The following is an 18,237-nucleotide window of genomic DNA, read 5'->3' as shown; positions in this document are numbered from 1 at the left end:
TTGGACAAATAATATTAATATTAAATAGTATTTATATAATGCTGCTTCCCTTCTAGAGAGGTTGTGAGGAAGGTGCTCAGGGAATAGCCAGTGGGCCGGATTGGAGCTCAGGAGGGCATGGGGCTCAGCTGTCCTATCATTCCTCACTGCAAACACCAATAAGGCTTTGCTGACTATTCTTGAAGAGGCCAGTTGGCTGGGTGCTGATCAGCCTCCAGAGTAGACAGACTGGCTGCCCCCAGAACGAGCTTGGCCAGTATTCCCTCTTCTGGGGCAGGAGCCTTACTGGTCTGTCTTATCATGAGCTTCAGGGAAGACAGGAGAAAAGGGTTTCCTTTTGAATATGGCCAGCTCTCTATTTCTATCTATAGCTGTCCCACCAGTGAGCTCTTACAGGCTGAATGAAGGGCTTTGTTCCCTGCTCCTTCATGACTTCCCTGCAGCCATGGGCAGAGTTCATGGCCTGCTGCTCCTGGATACTCCCTTCCCTCTAAGTCATCAGAACATGGTCTCTCCTGGTTCTCCTCCAACCCCTCTGATTGCTCCTTCTTCATCTTGATTCATCCATATCCCTCTTTCACAGGGCACACCCCCCGCCCTCTGGGCCCTCTTCTCTGATTTTGCCTTTTTTCAGAAATGACCTCAGTGGTCGGATAGTCCAAACAAGACCCTAAAAGGGAACCCCATGAGAACACACCTGACAAATGTGCAGCCATCAAGGAAGGGCATTCCTCTCTTTCTCCTTCCTCTGACAGGCTACTCCACACTGGGACAACTCTAAGAGTTACAAAGGATCTCCTGACATCTGTCCTAAGTTGGCTTTTTTGCCACTTGAACCCACTGTTCCCAGCTCTGTTCTCTGTGGCCAAGCAAAACCAGTCCAGTGTCTTCTCCCCATGATTGTACCCTTCTATCTTCTCTTCCTCAGCCAAGCTCAGTTACTCTAGCCCATTCTCATTTGCCTAATTTGTGGCACATAGAACTGAACCCATTATCCAGATAAGATCTGATGAGAGAAAAAAGACAGTGTAGTCATCACATTCCTATTCTTGGGAGCTCTCTCTTAATACAGTTTTTGTTTTTTAGCTGCCAAATCACACTCAGACTGCTGATTCATATTGAGCTTGCAGTCTACTAAAACTCTCAATTGTTAAAAAAAAAAAAAAATTCTAATTTGCTATTTATTTTTAGCATTCATTTAAAAAAAAAATTTGAGTTTCAAATTTCTTCCCTTCCTTCTACCCTTCCCCCACCTATTGAGAAGACAAGAAATATGATATCAGTTGTATGTGTGAAATCACATAAAACATTTCCGCATTCGCCATGTTGCCAAAAAAAAAAAGGGGGGGGAAGAAGAAAAATAAAGTGAAAAAAATTTGTTTCAATCTATACTGAGTTCATCAGATCTCCCTCTGGATGAGAATAGCAGCATTCACAGTTGATCATCACACAAATGTTGCTGTCATGTGTACAGTGTTCTGATTCTGCTCACTTCACTTTGCCAGGTTTTTCAGAAATCTGTCTGCTCATCATTTCTTATACCACAATAGTGTTCCACCACAATCATAAACCGCAGTTTGTTTAGCCGTTCCCCAATTGGTCGACATTCCCCTCAATTTCCAATTCTTTGCCACCACAAAAAGAGCTACTATAAATATTTTTGCACTAATAGGTTCTTGAACTTTTTTTTTTTTTTAAATCTTTTTGGAATATAGACTTTGTGATGGTATTACTAGATCAATGGGTTTAAACAGTTTTATAGCCTTTTGAGTCTAGTTCCAAATTACTCTCTAGAATGGTCCCATCTTATATATTGTGTTCATGAATTTTTGATTTTGACAGTTATCCCAATTTAATTTCACCTTCTTAGATTCAGCTCAATGTACTTGCTTATCAAGCAAGGTTCTTTTCTATCTTGATTCTGCCATCTACTTTGTTAGCTCACCTTACTAATTTTCTGTCATCTGCACATCCCACATCTCAGCAAAAAAAAAAGAAAGAAAAGAGTAGAAAGGAGCAAGCACAGATACCTGGAATACTCCGTTGACATGGAAGCCTTAACAGAGACTTCTGGATGTATCTAATTGTATTATTTCCTAAACTTCTTTTCTATAAGAGTAATGTCAGCTTCTTATAAAAAGCTTTGCCTAATTCTACATCACCTATCCATAGCATTCCCTTCTTCTACTAATTTAAATTAATCTAATTTCTAATTTAATTTTTTTTCCCCTGAGGCACTTGGGATTAAGTGATTTGCCCAGAGTCACACAGCCAGGAAGTGTTAAGCATCTTAGGTCACATTTGAACTCAGGTTCTCCTGACTTCAAGGCTGATGTCTAATCTAAATTTAATAAATTTAGCAACTAGGTTGGCACAGTAGGTAAAGTACCACACTTGGAGTCAATAAAATCTAAATTTAAATCCTGCCTCAGATACTTAGAAGTCATGTGACCCTGGGTAAATCATTTTACTCTTTCCACAGTTTTCTTTTCTGTAAAAATTAATAACACTTCCCTCCCAGAGTGATTGTGAAGACCAAAAGAGGATGTACACACACACACACACACACACACACACACACACACACACACCACACACACACACTTTGCAAACTTTCAAAGTGCTATATAGATGTTAGCTATATTTCCACTCCTATTATTGTCTGCTTGCATTTTTGTTTTCCTTCTCAGGTTATTTTTATCTTATTTCTAAATCCAATTTTTCTTCTGCAGCAAAATAACTATATGGATATGTATACATATATTGTATTTAACTTATACTTTAACATTTAACATGTATGGGACTACCTGACATCTAGGGGAAGGGGTGGAGAGAGGAGGGGAAAAGTTGGAACAGAATGTTTTGCAAGGGTCAATGCTGAAAAATTGCCCATGCATATGTCTTGCAAATAAAAAGCTAAAATTTAAAAAAAGAAAAGAAAAGAAAATTTTAAAAAATGTTAGCTATTATCCTTAACTATTATTAATGCTGGCACAAAAAAAGAAAAAAAGTGGCTCAGATGGCATGCCATATGCTTGATAAGGAAAGGCTGGGTTCTTGGTTTCCTTCCTAGATATTCTCCAGCAATTTCTTTAATTATTGGCTCCAGAATGCTTACTCTAAGCCCAATCAAGCTCACTGCCCTATCCTTATTTAATAATAATAGCTAGTATTGATATTGTGCTTCTTCTGCACCAGGCACCTTATAAATATTATCTATTCTCTTCCGTTTCTGAAAGTAGGGACATATTTGCCCTTCTGCAATCCCGTGGTGCCTTTTCCTTTTCTGTGACCTTTCATAGGTCCATAACGATGAACCATTTCTTCCATCAGGGCCAGAAAGAACGGGCAGCTCAGATCACCTTCCAGCCTGGCAGTGCCAGAAGCCATATTGAATCTCCTCCCTTTGGCCAGTTAGTAAATCATTATCCATCCCAGGTGCTCTTCGTCCTCCTTTGTCCCTCCTCTTGCCCCGGCTTACCTGACAAATAACTTTTTCTATCACTGACTTCCCCATGCAGCCACTTGGGCACAACCCTCCCAAAACCATACTCACCCATTTATTCTCTCTTACCTGGCCTTGCTTCTATTCCCTTTTTAGCAGCTTAATTAGCCAATTAAATATTTTCCCCTTCCAGCACAGTTACTGAAGTCATTCAGTTCATTCAGTTGTTCATCCATACACTCATTCATTCATTCACTTAAACTACTTATTTATGTAAGGATGTAATTACAAATGCCTACAGGGCCCTTAGGACAGTAAAAATCACTGAGGGTGATACTGAAGAATAGTAAAACTGGTCCCTTCTACTTGGAGAGAGACCAAGACCTATACACAGGAAATAGTTGAGTAACAATGCAAGGCATTGTGTGACTTGCAGCTAAAAGGGGAAAGGGAGGGAGGAGCCAGACATCCAGGGCTCTTTGGGGGCTCACTGAGCTCTGTGGGGCAGGGAGCTAGTATGTATATAGTTCAGACTCCTGTGCAAGGCCTCTACCCACCCACCCCCCCTTACCATTCCCTTCCGAATTTAACACCTCTGACCTTTTTTTTTTTTTTTTAAATTTCCTTTTTTAAAAATTCCAAATATCAAATGCCAAATGAGATAAGCATTTCCACATACAAAACAGAGCCAGAATAGAGAACTGAACTTCTTCTGCATCCTAAGTAGACAACAAAATCAACGGTTTTTACCACTATCCTGCTTGGCTTGTCTGGTTTTTTAAAACCAGACTTTCCTCCTGTTCTGTTCAAGGCATTTGTAAAAATCCTTTCAATAACCCTCTTATCTTCTTCTTTTTTAAAAAATGTATTTTGGTAACGCTATCTGTAGTTCCTCTTTTGCTTGTTTTCATATTGGTTGTTCAGAGCTTGTATTTCTTCCTTTGGGAACTGCCTTTTCATATCCTATGACCATTTACTAATTAGAGCACAGCTTTTAGGCTTATATATTTGAACCAGTGCCTTAGACATCCTGGAAATGAGACCTTTATCACAGAAATTTGCTATAAAAAATTTTTTTCCCCAGTTAACTTTCACACATAATTTTAACTGAATTATTTTTGCTTATGTAAAATAGTTTTATCTTCCAGTTTTCCTTGTTTGGTCTTGAACTCTTCCCCTAACATAGATCTGATGGGTAATTTCTTCCCTGCTCTTCGAGTTTGCTGATAATGGGTTGCTTCTTTTTTCCTACAAATCTTTTTTAAATCTAAGTTAGTTAGTGAGCTCTCTCTCTAGCTGATGAGCCCGGATAGTAATTCTTAATTTATATTATTATAATAAACATGTGAGAAATTCACAATGGCCATTCTCTTTGCCAAAAGGTAAGTTTATTTAAAGGAAGCGGTTACAGACAAAATAGAAGGTAAAATAGGCTCCAGGAGTGGCAAATGTGAAATGGAGTTGGGAGAGCATATAGTATAGTATAGGGAAAGACAAATTCCCCAGGGAAACTCACAATTAACCAGGAGAAGGAAAATATTCCATGAGGTAGGAGTAAATCATTGACTGGCAGGTTAAATCTATAAAGGAGTTGAGCAGACTAGCCAGAGTTAGCTAGAGTGAATAGAAAGACACCATTAAAGGGAAGGCATTATGGGGAGAGAGAGGGGGGGGGGGGGAGAGACAGAGAGAGAGAGAGAGAGAGAGAGAGAGAGAGAGAGAGAGAGAGAGAGAGAGAGAGAGAGAGAGAGAGAGAGAGAGAGTTTGTAGGCTGGAACTCAAAGGGGGAGGGATCAAGGAGCCAGATGGAATACCCTGGCAGACTAGGTCCCAGACTTGTCTAAAGATTTGCTAATCAACAGCTGAAAGGTTGTTTAAAGATGCACACAGGTTGTGGGATATACAATGGAAGTTGATAAAGGTTCCATTCTCACAAGCACGCTATACAAACAGAATAGTCTAGGAATTGCTTATATCTGATGGTAGCCAGATGGACTTCTTTCTGACTGAGTCCGCATCACAGCCACTCTGGTCTCTTCAAACAAATCTCACCTAGTCTCCTCATTACAATTAATGATTTTGTATTCAGAATGTCATTCTTTGGTATCCCCATCTTCTTTTAGCCCTTCGAATCTTCCTTAACCTTTCTCTGAATCCTTTGAATTAAATCTTTCCAAAACCTAAGTTGCCTATCAGACCAATCCCAGATTTCCACTGCAAATTCTATAAGGGAGTGCTTACTCCTTTTCCTCCCCTGCCATCTCTCAAGGTTCCCATCATTTTTATCTACTTAGTTGTACTTTAAATATGCTGGAAATACATTGTAGCTGCTTCATTTTGGTAGAGAGAAATGTCCAGCAGTCTGGATAATTGAGGTGTCCTACTCGTGCCAGTTTATAATCTTTTTACCCAAATATCTCATTTCTTCTTTTTGCCTGAGTAGTCTGTAGTATACTCCATTGACCAAGTTATTTGGTTCTCTCTCCTTTAACCACCATCCAAATGCTCTCCTATGTGCTTTGCTGAGTCCTGGATCTCCTCTTGTGAGCTCATTGTCTAGCTCCCACCTTCTTGTAGCCATTCTCTTTCTTTTGAAGAGCACATACCTATCCAATGGGACATATTGAAATCATAGCTTTCATCCACCAATTCTCAGGGAGGAGGTCCAAATTCTGCTTTCCCATGGCCAAACTTACTCCCTCCTCAGAGAATCCTGCTCGCCCTACTTCAGAAAGACCTTTAAATCTCTTTGTCTGCTCTGAATGTCTGGCCAACCTTTCCTTCCCAGCAAAGGCCAGTTCTCCTTCCTCCAATTCATGTCCCTTCTTTTCCCACCCCAGTCCCACCTCTGCTTTAGGGATCCTTCATTACTCTTAGCAATGTGGAGAGTTTAGAGCTACCCTAAGAGTCCCCTTTCCTTCTCCCATCCTTCCTTGTCAAAAATCTCCAATTCAATCTGTCCAAAAGAGTTCATTATTTTAAAAAAGCCAAAGTCCTGATTTCAGAAAAGCCTGGAAAGACTTTTCACTAAGTGCAAGTGAGCAGAACCACTTAACTTTGCTAAGTGAAGTGAGCGGAACCAAAAGAACATAATATACACAGCTATAAGAAGTGGCTTTTTTCAACAATGAGGTGATTCAGGCTAATTTCTATAGACTTGTGATGCAAAGAGCCAACCACACCCAGAGAAAGAATTATAGGGACTGTACATAGATCAAAGCAGAGTATTTTCATCTTTTTCGGTGGTTGTTTGCTTCCTTCTTTCTCATTTTTCCCCTTTTGATCTGTTTTTTTCTTGTGTAGCATGATGAGTGTGGAAATATGTTTAGAAGAATATCTCATGTTTAATCTATATTGGATTACTTACTGTCTAGAGGGGGGCAGGGGGAGAAAGGAGAACATTTTGGAACACAAGGTTTTGCAAGGGTGAATGTGGAAAACTATCTTTGCATGTGTTGTAGAAAATAAAAATTATTATTATTATTATTATTATTTTAAAAAGCCATCCCTTGGGGCAACTAGACAGCACTAGATAACATTTAATAAAGGTGTGACTCTGAGCAAGTCACTTAACCCCAATTGCTTCTCTAGGGGAAAAAAATAAAGCCTTGGGGCAGCTAGATAACCCAGTAGATAGAGCCCTAGTCCTGAGTCTAGAGGAACAGAATCCGGATGTGGCCCCATCTTAACACTTATTTGCTGTGAGACTCTGGGCAAGTCACTTAACCCCAATTGCTTCTCAAGAGAAAAAAACAAGGTTTCTGAGTATTTTATCACTGGCTCTTCTGTGTATTATACTCCTGTTTTCAGGACATTTGTCCCTTGGTCCTCCCTCCACTCCCCTGGCATGGCCCTTCCTTTGTTAGGGAGGCAGGGTCTCCCCCCCACCCCCCACTGCTGGAGCCCATAGCCCGGCCTGGCACCCCTCCATTGACCCAGAGCCACACTTAGGGTGACGATTTTGCTCCTGTTTCAGGGCTTTGTTGTGAGCCGGCCCCCTGCCCTTCCCCCTTCCCTCCAGCGGACTCCACGGGGCACCCTTCCGAGGATGGCTCTCCACGTGGGTCCCTGCAGCCTCCTCCGCTGCCCCAGAAGAAAACGGTCAGCCGAGCCGCATCCTCCCCTGATGGCCTCTTCCTGGCCCAGGGCTCCCCAGGCCGCCGGACCTCGAGCCCCAGGCTGAACCCCAGCCACTCAGAGACAAACATCTGCTACCCCGAGGAGTCTCGCTTTGCCGGGCTGGGGGGCCGCACCAGGGGCCCTGAGGCCCAGCTGCAGGGGTCCCAGGGCTTCTCCCCCTCCTCCTCTCAGCTGAGCGTGTCCAGCCAGACCTCGGCCTGCAGCAGCCAGCAGCAGCCCCACAGCCTCCTCACCAGCATCACCAGCAAGGAGGCCACGTACACTAAGCTCAGCGGCCTCTATGCCCAATCCCTGGTGCGCCTGGCCGCCAGGTGCGAGCGCCACTTCATGGGCAGCCAGGCCGCTGAGCCCCACTTCAACGAGAACAGCTGGTCCCTCTTCAAGCTAACCTGCAACAAACCTTGCTGCGACTCGGGAGATGCCATCTATTACTGCGCCACCTGCTCCGAGGACCCCTCCCGGCCATACGCCGTGAAGGTACGTCCCTCCCATCGAGCGGGCCGGGCCCTTCAGCCGGCTCAGATGGAGGCCTCTGTCTGAGGGTGGTCAACATGGAAGGGATGGTGGGGATCTGTCTGTCACAGAGACGAGGGCACTGGATACAAGCTCCAGGACAGGCCTTGGGGGCAGACCGGAGGGGGCAACAGGAGATGAGATCACCACCTTGGGAAACCCCAGGGCCTGGGAGATAAGATGTGAAAAGCTCCTAAGCAGGAGCGTGTGTGGGGGGGAAAGGCCATGGCAGCAGTCTGGGTGGATGCAGAAAGGCCATGAGGGCCTTAGCCTGAGGGCTCACTCTCTGGAGCAGGGAGGGCTGAGCAGAGGGGGTAGTGGAGATAGTCTGAGGACCTGGGGTGGGCCGAAAGAAAGCTACACCAGAAGCTCATGCTCCAACTGAGATTAAAAAAAAAAAGGCCCAAAGAGGGGCAGCTAGAAGGCACAGTGGGTAGAGTGCCAGCCCTGAAGTCAGGAGGACCTGAGTTCAAATTTGGAGTCAGACACTTAACACTTCCTGACTGTGTGACCCTGGGCAAGTCACTTAACCCAATTGCCTCGGGGAAAAAAAAAGGCCCAAAGAAAATTTAAAGATTCTTCTAAAAGAGTCACAGAATCTGGCCAGGAGGGAGCTGGCAGGAGAAAGAGTCTTTGTCCCTGGAGGGTGAGAACCAGGCTCTCTGCTGTACCACAGGGTTTCCCTGAATGCAGTAGCTGGGAATGGACTTGTTCAGAAGACAGGTCACCTAGAGCCATCTCCCCCCTGCCCAGGGCATGTGCCCCTGCTCTGGGAGCAGTCATGAGATCTCCGAGCTGCCAGCATTGGTTTGACTTCCTGATGTTCCCTAGAATCCCAGAAAGTCACAGCAGAACTGGACCTCAAGAATATCTAGTCGAAACTCCTCATTTTATAGACAGAGAAACTGAGTCAGGGGCAGAGAGACAGCTGCCTCCTTTGCACAGTGAATGAGCAGGAGAAGGATGACTGGAACTCAAGCTTTCTGCCCCACTCCTTCCCACTCCTACCCTAGTCTGGCACACTTTCTGCCTTTTCATCTAAAAATGCACAATGGCATGTACTTACTCGGAATCTATTTATTTATTTATTTACGTTCTTCCAATTTTTTTTTTAATATTTTATTAATTTTATAATTATAATATTTTTTGACAGTACGTATGCATGGGTAATTTTTTACAACATTATCCCTTGTACTCCCTTCTGTTCTGAATCTTCCCCTCCTTCCCTCCACTCCCTCCCCTAGATGGCAGGCATTCCCATATGTATTAAATATCTTATAGTATAGCCTAGGTACAATATGTGTGTAGAACCGAATTTTTTTTTCCCCCCTAGGTTATTTTTACTTACTCAGAATTTACAACAGAGTAGCCAGCAGGTACACATGCTTAAATGAACAAATAAGACATTTTTACCAGATAATTTTATGTGAAACCCCAAACTTTCTTTTTTTAAGGTTGGATTTTTTTGTTTATTTGTTTTGTTTGTTTTTGTTATTATTATTGTTGTTGGAACTGGAGAGTAAAGAGGCAGTCTGCCTCCTGGAACCCTTCCTCTGTCCTCAGTACCCCAAGGGTGACCTTGAGCAAGGTCTCATCCCAGGTTGCCAGGTCCCACAAGAGCAGCTACATAAGGGTACCCACCAACAATGCCCACCTTGTAGACAAAATCACCAGCCAGAGACAAAGCTTTGAGGCTCTTCTGTCATTCACATGGTCATTCAGATCTGTTTGGTTTTGCCCATATTTATTCTGCCCACCTCCATTGAAAAAAAAAAAAAAAAAAAAAAAAAAAGAGGGAAGACAAAGACCAGAATCCACTTCTTCACTTCAGTAGCCAAAGCCATTTCTCCTGCATTTCTCACCAGGCAAGAAGCATTTTTTAAGCTCCCACTGTGTGCCAAGCCGGTGCTCAGTACTGAGGGTACAAGCAAAAACTATCAACAGCCCCTGCCCTTGGGGCATTCATAGAACTCCCTTATTTTAAAAATAGATGATTTTGTATTGTTTTTCTTGCTATGTTCTTTGGCCCACTAGCCATTATCCATTGAAGTCCAAGATTCCATATCTCTATGTGACTTACAGTGCCTTATGATCTCTAAGGGATGTGTATTTGTCAACAAAAATGAGGGAGGGAGGGAAGGAGGTAAGCATTATGAGGAGGCCCTCACCTCTCTTTGTTTAATAAAAATATGTGTTCTGAGCTTAACAAACAAATGGATTTTCCACATCCAAAATAGAACAGAAAGAGGATTTTACAAAAAGCTAGCAGAGCAGATCTAAGTCACCAAACACACACACATACAGCTGCTTCTCTTTTAATCAATTCAGTATTTAAATTCCAGTCTGCTCCTACCTGTCCATTTTGCTCTGAACTTCCTATATTCTTTTTTGTGCTATTTTTCTTTAAATGCCTTTATTTCTTTTTTTTTTCCTTCTTTTTTTGGGGGAAAACAAAGTGTTAGCCCTATCTCTAATCCCTCTCACCCTATCTTCCAAGCAATCTTCCAATTTGATGGGGCCTGATTTCAGAACTCTTTCACTATCTTTAAGAATGTTTCTTATTCCATTTCCTGAAATGAAATAGTTACATCTTTGCACGTAGTTTGGGGCAAGGCCTAAAATCTGTATATTTCTCCTTGTTTTCCCTTCCAGACCTGTCATTTTTTCTTTTCTGTATCCATGCTAAGTATTTTCCCATCTGCTCTTGTTTTAGCCATTCTTTCTTCTAGGGAATTAATTCTGGTTTCCTCAGATCCATCATTTGATCTTTTTCATAGATATTTCTACATATTGTTTGATTTTACATCATTCTCCATTCTTTCTTTGGCAAATTTCATTTCTCCTTCCAATTTCTTCCATGTGTTGACTACTTTATTATCAGCAGAAAATCTTGGTCTCATTTCTGGTGTTTCTATTAATGTTGTTTAGTTTTCTTTTGTTATTTTCCCCCCAGCTCCTTTGTAGCCATGTTTTTTTCATTGGGTGAGAGTTCTTCATTTTTTCTTTTTAAAGCATTTTAAATGAAGCTACTATAATGGAAAGAATGCTGAATTTAGCATCTAAGGAGCTACCTCTCTGTGTGGTTCTGGGCAAGTGGCTGTTAGCTTTCCTGGGCTTTAGATTTTCGATCCTGGAGATATATGCGGGGAAACTCTAGAATCTCCAGCTTTCCAACTCTCCTCCTTTCTGGTAGTTTAGTTTCTGTTGCATTTCTGAGGGGAATATTAAGAAGCTCAGCTCTTAAGACTCCTCAGAAGTTTCTCTCTATTTAATTCCCTGTGATTTTTTAAATAGTATTTTATTTTTCCAAATACATGCAGAGATAGTTTTCAACATTCATCTTTGCCAAACCTTGGGTTTCAAATTTTTCTCCCTCTCCTTTCTTCTCCTCCTTCCCCAAGCAAGCAATCTGATATAGGCTAAACATGTACACTTCTTCTAAACATATTTCCGTATTTGTCACGCTATGCAGAAATCAGATCAAAAGAGGAAAAAAAAACCAACAACAACAAAAAGGTGAAAATACTGTGATTTGAACCACACTCTATTTCCATAATTCTCTATGGAGGTGTTTGGCTCTTTCCATCACAAGTTTATTGGAATTGCTTTCAATCACCTCGTTGTTGAAAAGAGTCAAGTTCATCACAGTTGATCAGCCTGTGATTTTTTTTTTTTTTTTTTTTTTTTTTTTTTTTTGAGACACTTATGATAGCTTTGGACAAATGAGGACAGCCTGGTTAGGATGTCAGGAAACCTGAACTGGGAATCCCCTACTTTGGCTTAGATGATAGAGAACCTAGGTATCCTGAGGGCTGCTCTATTCCCTCTCCCTGAGAGAAAAACCCTCAAGTCCCACTTCTCTCCAAGTGACAGTTATCCTCCAAACAGAGAAAAGCCCCACTGCCCCCATCCGCTCCCAAGAAGGCAGAAGGACAACCTGTACCTGGGAGCTGGCAAGGAATAGCCCAGGATTGCCATTGCTGGCCCATTTCCAGGGTTTTATTCGTGGTTAATTAAGGAGGTATAAACATGAGCACAGCTAAAATCCCAGGTGCTTCCCATGGGAACCCAAGTGCATTTTGGGAGTTTTTGGCCCTGGCCAGGACTAGTAAACATGAGAAGCCAGCCTTTGTATTAACATTTGTATCATGCTTGAATGTTCACAAAATAAATTCATGATCTCATTTAAGCAAGAACCCTCTAGAACAGGGGTTCTTAGACTAAGTCCGTGGGCCAGATGAGGCCCACTGAGGACGTTTATGCGGCCGCCTAGTTATGGAAAATGGGCTGAGGGGCGGAGACAGTGTGAGCTTTTGTTTTTACTATAGACCGGCCCTCCCACAGTCTGAGGGACAGTGAACTGGCCTCCTATTTAAAAAGTTTGAGGACCACTGGACTAGGAGTTTTAACCAAGGTTGCTAATGTTACATACAATTGTGTAATAAAGATATTATTATTATTCATTATTTGCATTTTACAGGAAATGAAACTTGGTCTCAGAGTTTGCATATCTTAACCAGCTTTCCACAGTTAATGTCAAAGCTAGAATTTCTCCTAGCTCTGAGTCACATTTTGAGGCCACTCTTTCCACAACCTCTCTCTTTTTTTTCTCTCTATGTCTGTGTCTCTCTCCCAAAAGTCTCCCTTTTTTACTCATTCTTAATCTAGGTTTCATGGGAGATACAGGTTCCTGTTTAGAAGGAGGGAAAAAAGACTTTTTTTTTGCTGAGGCAATTGGGGTTAAGTGACTTGCCCAGGGTCACACAGCCGGGAAGTGTTAAGTGTCTGAGGTCAGATTTGAACTCGGGTCCTCCTGAATTCAGGGTTGGGGGAAAAAAAAAAAAAGATACACTTTTAATTAGTGTCTGGGACCTCTCACTCGGAGGGAGAAAGCGCAAACTGGAAAGGGGGACTTAAGTCAATGCAATCACAATGAGTACAGGGTAACAAGCCAAAAGGAGCCACTGATCTGCTCATGAATTAACGAGATAAACTTATGGAGAAAAGACGCTTCTCCAAATTCTCCAGCTGATTAATTTTGACAACTGCGTGTTTCTATCAGAATATTTCCTTAGAGCCCAGGATGGGAAGCAGGAAAGAGTGAGCAGTGGCAGCTGCAGGGGTGACGTCGTGGGCGGCCAGCTGCCATATTCCACCCTGCTCCTCCACGTGGGGACCCGACACCCCTCGACCTGTTGCACACAGCGGCTTAAGCCTAGGCTCCTTTTTTTCTTAGAGAACTATTCTAACAGATGGAACGTAAACAAATGCGAGGTCTGGAAAAGTCTGGGACTGTCCAGCACGTCCCAGTCCCAACAAGTCTAGATCTGCCACCTGATCTGAGTCCCCTCCCCCTGTTCATCTAATTCTTACTGCCTGTTCCCACTGGACCGTTTGCCACTTTTTTTAAAAATTAATTTTTAATTTTTTTCATAAATACAAATAATACAAAACTGAACACATTCATAACTGCATGAAGGGAGCCGCCATTTCTCACTCAGTGGAGCTGACGAATGCGTCTGGCTAGATACCAGAGGGCGGGAAAGGGAAGCAGCATGGACCCGTCTGGAAAAGTAAATATCCAGAGCGCAGTCACGGGCCTTGAATGCCGGGACGAGGAGTCTGTATTTTGCCCCAGAGCGGCTGGATGGTTGCTCCCCTCCCCCCCACAACGGCCCAGACTTCACAGAGCTTCAGAGGTGGAGCCTCACGAGGGCGGCCCGCTGCTGCTGCTGCTCTAAGGCTGCCACAAGCCGGTGTCAGCGGCCCGGCCAGAGCTGCGGACCCCTTGTCCAGGGCACTGCCGCAGACGCAGGCTCAGGGTCTGAGCCCTACTTTTCAGTCAAGCTGGGGGCCGGCCCAGGAATCGCGAGTCTTTTTGATCGCGGAGCTCCCTGCTTTGTGGAGAGGGGAGTTAGGATCCCAAGTTCAGAGCCCATCAGGTCGGCCGCCTCTTTTACAGATGGGCAAACTGAGGCTGGGAGGGGGAGGGGAAACGGGGCTGAGCTCCTGAGGGAAGCGCTTGGCCCGGGCGGTCCTCGTGTCCTTGGGACTCTGGGAACCGAGAGCGCCGGTAGCTCCTGGGTCACACATGTGACCACAAGTCCAGGCCCCGGACGGAAGCGGCCGCCCTAACTTGTCTCTTCTCCCGCAGATCTGCAAAATGCCCGTGTCCAAGGGGGCCTCATACTGCGCGCTGTCGGTGCCGGTCCACTTCAACCTGCAGCAGGACTGCGGCCACTTCGTGGCCTCGGTGCCGCCCAGCATGCTGCCGGCCGCCGACGGGCCGCAGGACCAGGACTGCGTGGTGGTGATCACGCGGGAGGTGCCCCGTCAGACGGCCGCCGACTTCGTGCGGGAGTCCGCCTCGCGCCACTGGGCCGAGCCCGAGGCCTACGAGCGGCGGGTGTGCCTGCTGCTGCTGCAGCTGTGCCAGGGCCTGGAGAGCCTCAAGGAGCACGGCATCACGCACCGGGCGCTGTGCCTGGAGAACCTGCTGCTGGCGCCCTGCCCGGGGGCGCCCCCGGGGGACCAGGCCCTCCCCCGCCTCCTGATCAGCAACTTCGTGCAGGCCCGCCAGCAGGCCCGCAGTGGCTCGGGGGGCGCAGACGAACAGCAGAGGAGGACGCAGGCCCGCCTGGCCCCCGAGATCCTGGCCGCCGCCCAGTACAAGAAGTTCGACGAGTTCCAGACGGGCATCCTCATCTACGAGCTGCTGCACCAGCCCAACCCCTTCGAGGAGCGCGCCCAGCTTCAGCAGCAGGACTACCGCGCCGAGGATCTGCCTGCGCTGCCCGCGCTGTCCCTCTACTCGGCCGGCCTGCAGCGGCTGGCGCACCGGCTGCTCGAGGCCGACCCCATCAAGCGGCTGCACATCGCGGAGGCCCGGCGCGCCCTGCAGTGCCTGCTGTGGGGGCCGCGCCACGAGCTGCTGCACGGCCCACTGCAGAACTGGCTGCACATGAAGCGCGCCCTGCTCATGATGAAGCTGGCCGAGAAGGCGCTGGACGACAGCGCCGCCGTGGAGCTCGAGGACTGGCTCTGCTGCCAGTACCTGGCGGCCGCCGAGCCCGGGGCCCTGCTGCAGACGCTGAGACTGTTGCAGCCCCTGTGAGGGCCCTGGGGCGGGCGCAGGCACGGGAGGGCGGCTGACGGGTGTCCCCCCCAGGTCCCCCAGAGTGTGCCCCCCCACACACACTGTTAATGGTAATGTCCACTCAGGGGCCTGCACATGCGCAGGAGGGCGGCTGACGGGTGCCCCACCCCCCCACGGGCTCCCAGAGTGTGCCCTCCCCCCCCCCCAGAGTCACTCCTGCCCACTCTGTTAATGGTAATGTCCACCCTGGGGCCTGCGGACTCCTCACTTCACACAGCTGGGGAATGGCAAACCGAACTGGGCCCTGTCGGGACTGGCTGCCCACCCTCCTTCTGTCCGTCATGGGTAGCACAGAGCTGTGGCCCTTGTGCACGCACCTCCACAGCGGAAGGGACATCCGTGGCGACTTAGCCACTTTCTCCCCCTGTTGTTTGTTTGTTTTTTAATGGAACTTGTATTTCATTCTACCTTTTAAAATTAATGAGTCTTCATTTTCCTCAGTGAGAAAAGAAAAAGGAAGTGAGACTGGGCATGGCTGCCCCGCCAGGCTGAGCCTGGAGCAGGATCGGCTGTGTCCAGAACGTGGGGCTCCTTCAGCCTTAGTCCTCCGTCAGGGGGTCACCTTGGTGGGCTTCTTCCTGGGTCCTCTGGAGTCATTTACAGATGAGAAAACAGGCCCAGGGGGACTTGCCCGGATTACCCAGGTGATAAGTGGCAAAACTAGAATTCAAATCCAAGTCCTGCCCCACCTGGGTGTCAGGGAGGGGAGAGGGCAGGGTCCCAACAAGCTTTCCTCCGGCCCTCCTCTGCTCTGAGGGGCACCTGGGTCCCTTCACCTTCCAGAGTTCTGGGTCCCTGCCCATTAGTCATCAGAAGGTTTCAGAAACATCCTGGCTCAGGATGAATGTCACCTTTTTGTGCCTCAGTTTCCTCATCAAAATAGATAAGGGGTTGGATGAAGTAGTCCCAGGGCCTCCCAGCTCAGCTTCTGAGGCTGATGGTTGTGGGCAGGTCACCTGTTTCCTCATTTCCACAGTGAAAGAATTGCATTATACAACCTTGGAGAGGATGTCTCCATCTCCCCTACTGCAGAGCTAAGTCCCTGAGAAACAGGAAGCCTCATGAAAGGCTCAAGACAGAACCTTCCTGCTCCTTCTAGCTCCAATGGAGTCCCTCGGTGACAAACTTGGCCACCACTTTCTGTGCATCCACTTGCCAAGTTTATTTACACTCTGGTTTTGAAGGAGCCAATGAACCAACAAAGTCAGAACTGAGTCATTCTCATAAGAACCTAGAATCCATCCAGCTTCTGCTTAAATAACTCCCAGGGACAGGAAGTTTGCTATCTCCTTTAAGCTGCCCTGTGGCGTGACTAAAGACACTCCCAATTTAAGTTAGAGCCTTACCTGTAAATGGAGGTTTTCCAAGTCACCAATTAACTCAGCCTCAGTCAACCTGAGACCTGTTGAAACCTTAGCTTAAAAAGGCCGAGGTCCCCGTTACATCCAGGACCATCTCCAGTCATCCTGATCTGTATCTGGCCACTGGACCCAGAGGGCTCTGGAGGAGAAAGTGAGGCAGGTGACCTTGCCCAGCCCTCCCTCACTTAAATCCAATTCACTCTAGTGTGATGGCATCCCCTCCCTGATGTCATTGTCCCCTTCCAGAATGAAGGACAAACAACTCCCTACTATGTTCCCCACAGCTACTGGTCTAACCCTAGCCCTTCTGCAGGTCTCTAGTTGTACACCCCATCTGCAATGGCATGTCCGTTACTTCCCAAAATAGGTGGGGGTCCTCCACCCCCAGAACCCTTATCTTCCCTATCTTAAAATCCTCTGCAAGGATTGCACCTGCCATCAGAAGGTGAAAAGCCCCTCCCTCTCACTCCAGCTCTGGGCCCTTCATCCAGCCTCTGACCTTGCTGCATCAGCTACTGAATCAACTAATATCCATTCTTTTAAGCACCTGCTGTGTGCCAAATTCTAGGGATACAAAGGAAAAAATCTGTTCTCACGGCATTTGATTTCTAGTAGAGAATGGAAAATGTCCACAGATAATTATATCAGACAAGAATGTAGGCAAATTAAAGATTTGGTGATGGAGGTGGGAGGTGAGGAGAGTATCTCTCTCCTTATAACTCCTTACCTAATGTATACATATGCTCTAATTCTAAAAACCAAAGCCACACAAAACATGACCAGAGCACAGCTGCTTCCTCCAAGCCCCCTTCTCTCTCTCTCTCTCTCTCTCTCTGTGTGTGTGTGTGTGTGTGTGTTTATTTCTCTCTTCCCCTACCTTCTCCCTCTCCCTCTATCTCTATGTGTATGTGTGTTTATATTTGTCTATGTCTTTGTCTCTGTCTCTCTGTCTTGTCTCCCTTTCTCTTCCTCTCTCCTCTGTTTCTCTGTGTCTGTGTGTGTGTCTGTCTGTCTCTCTCTCTGAGTTTGTCTCTCTGTCTCCTCTCTGTCTCTCTGTCCTTTCTCTTTCTCTGTCTCTCTCCCTCCCTCTCTGTCACCTGTCTCTCTGTGTCCTCTCTGTCTCTGTCTCTTTCTGCTTCTCTGTCTTTCTCCTCTGTCTCTGTCTGTCTCTCTGTCTCTGCCTCTCTCTCTCTCTCTCTCTCTCTCTCTCTCTCTCTCTCTCTCTCTCTCTCTCTCTCTCTCTCTCTCTCTCTCTCTCTCTCTCTCTCTCCTGTCTCCCTCCCACCTATACCTTTATACTTAGGCATGAAGGCCCAGGGTTCACTGCCTGCCTCTAATGCAAACTCACTAGGGCCCTGGACATGTCATGTAATTTCTGTGTTCTAGGCTCCTCTGGGTGTTTTCTCATTTGGGAGTTTAATTCTTTTGCACATTCTTTGAGATTCGGGAGCAGGTTTCAGCTCTAGCCAGAAACACTTGGTAATAATCAGAGCAAAGGAGGGACAGCCTCCACCCCTCCCCCATCCCTTGGGATGCTGGGCCCCACTCCAGGGGATTCCTGCCCCAGCGTGGATCTGCCTTAATGGCCACTGAGGTCACTGCCAGCGATGAGCCTCAGTCTG

The 18,237-nt window shown here is 46.2% G+C and overlaps 1 protein-coding gene across 2 annotated transcripts in view; it reads left to right on the top strand.

Moving 5' to 3' along the window:
- PRAG1 (PEAK1 related, kinase-activating pseudokinase 1) overlaps nucleotides 1-15,661 on the top strand; it is a 131,386-nt gene extending 115,725 nt beyond the window's left edge. For both annotated transcript variants that reach the window (XM_074276283.1, XM_074276282.1), the window contains exons 5-6: nucleotides 7,422-8,062; nucleotides 14,253-15,661. In XM_074276283.1, the coding sequence (XP_074132384.1) occupies nucleotides 7,422-8,062; nucleotides 14,253-15,212 (1,601 nt within the window). In that variant the 3' untranslated portion in view covers nucleotides 15,213-15,661. The remainder of the gene's footprint in view (nucleotides 1-7,421; nucleotides 8,063-14,252) is intronic.
- Nucleotides 15,662-18,237: the final 2,576 nt, after the last annotated feature.

The sequence above is a fragment of the Sminthopsis crassicaudata genome, chromosome 6 (genome assembly GCF_048593235.1).
Source record: "Sminthopsis crassicaudata isolate SCR6 chromosome 6, ASM4859323v1, whole genome shotgun sequence".
NCBI classification, from domain to species: domain Eukaryota; kingdom Metazoa; phylum Chordata; class Mammalia; order Dasyuromorphia; family Dasyuridae; genus Sminthopsis; species Sminthopsis crassicaudata.
Note: the sequence above shows the minus strand (reverse complement) of the source record. Positions and strands in the feature narration are given on the sequence as shown.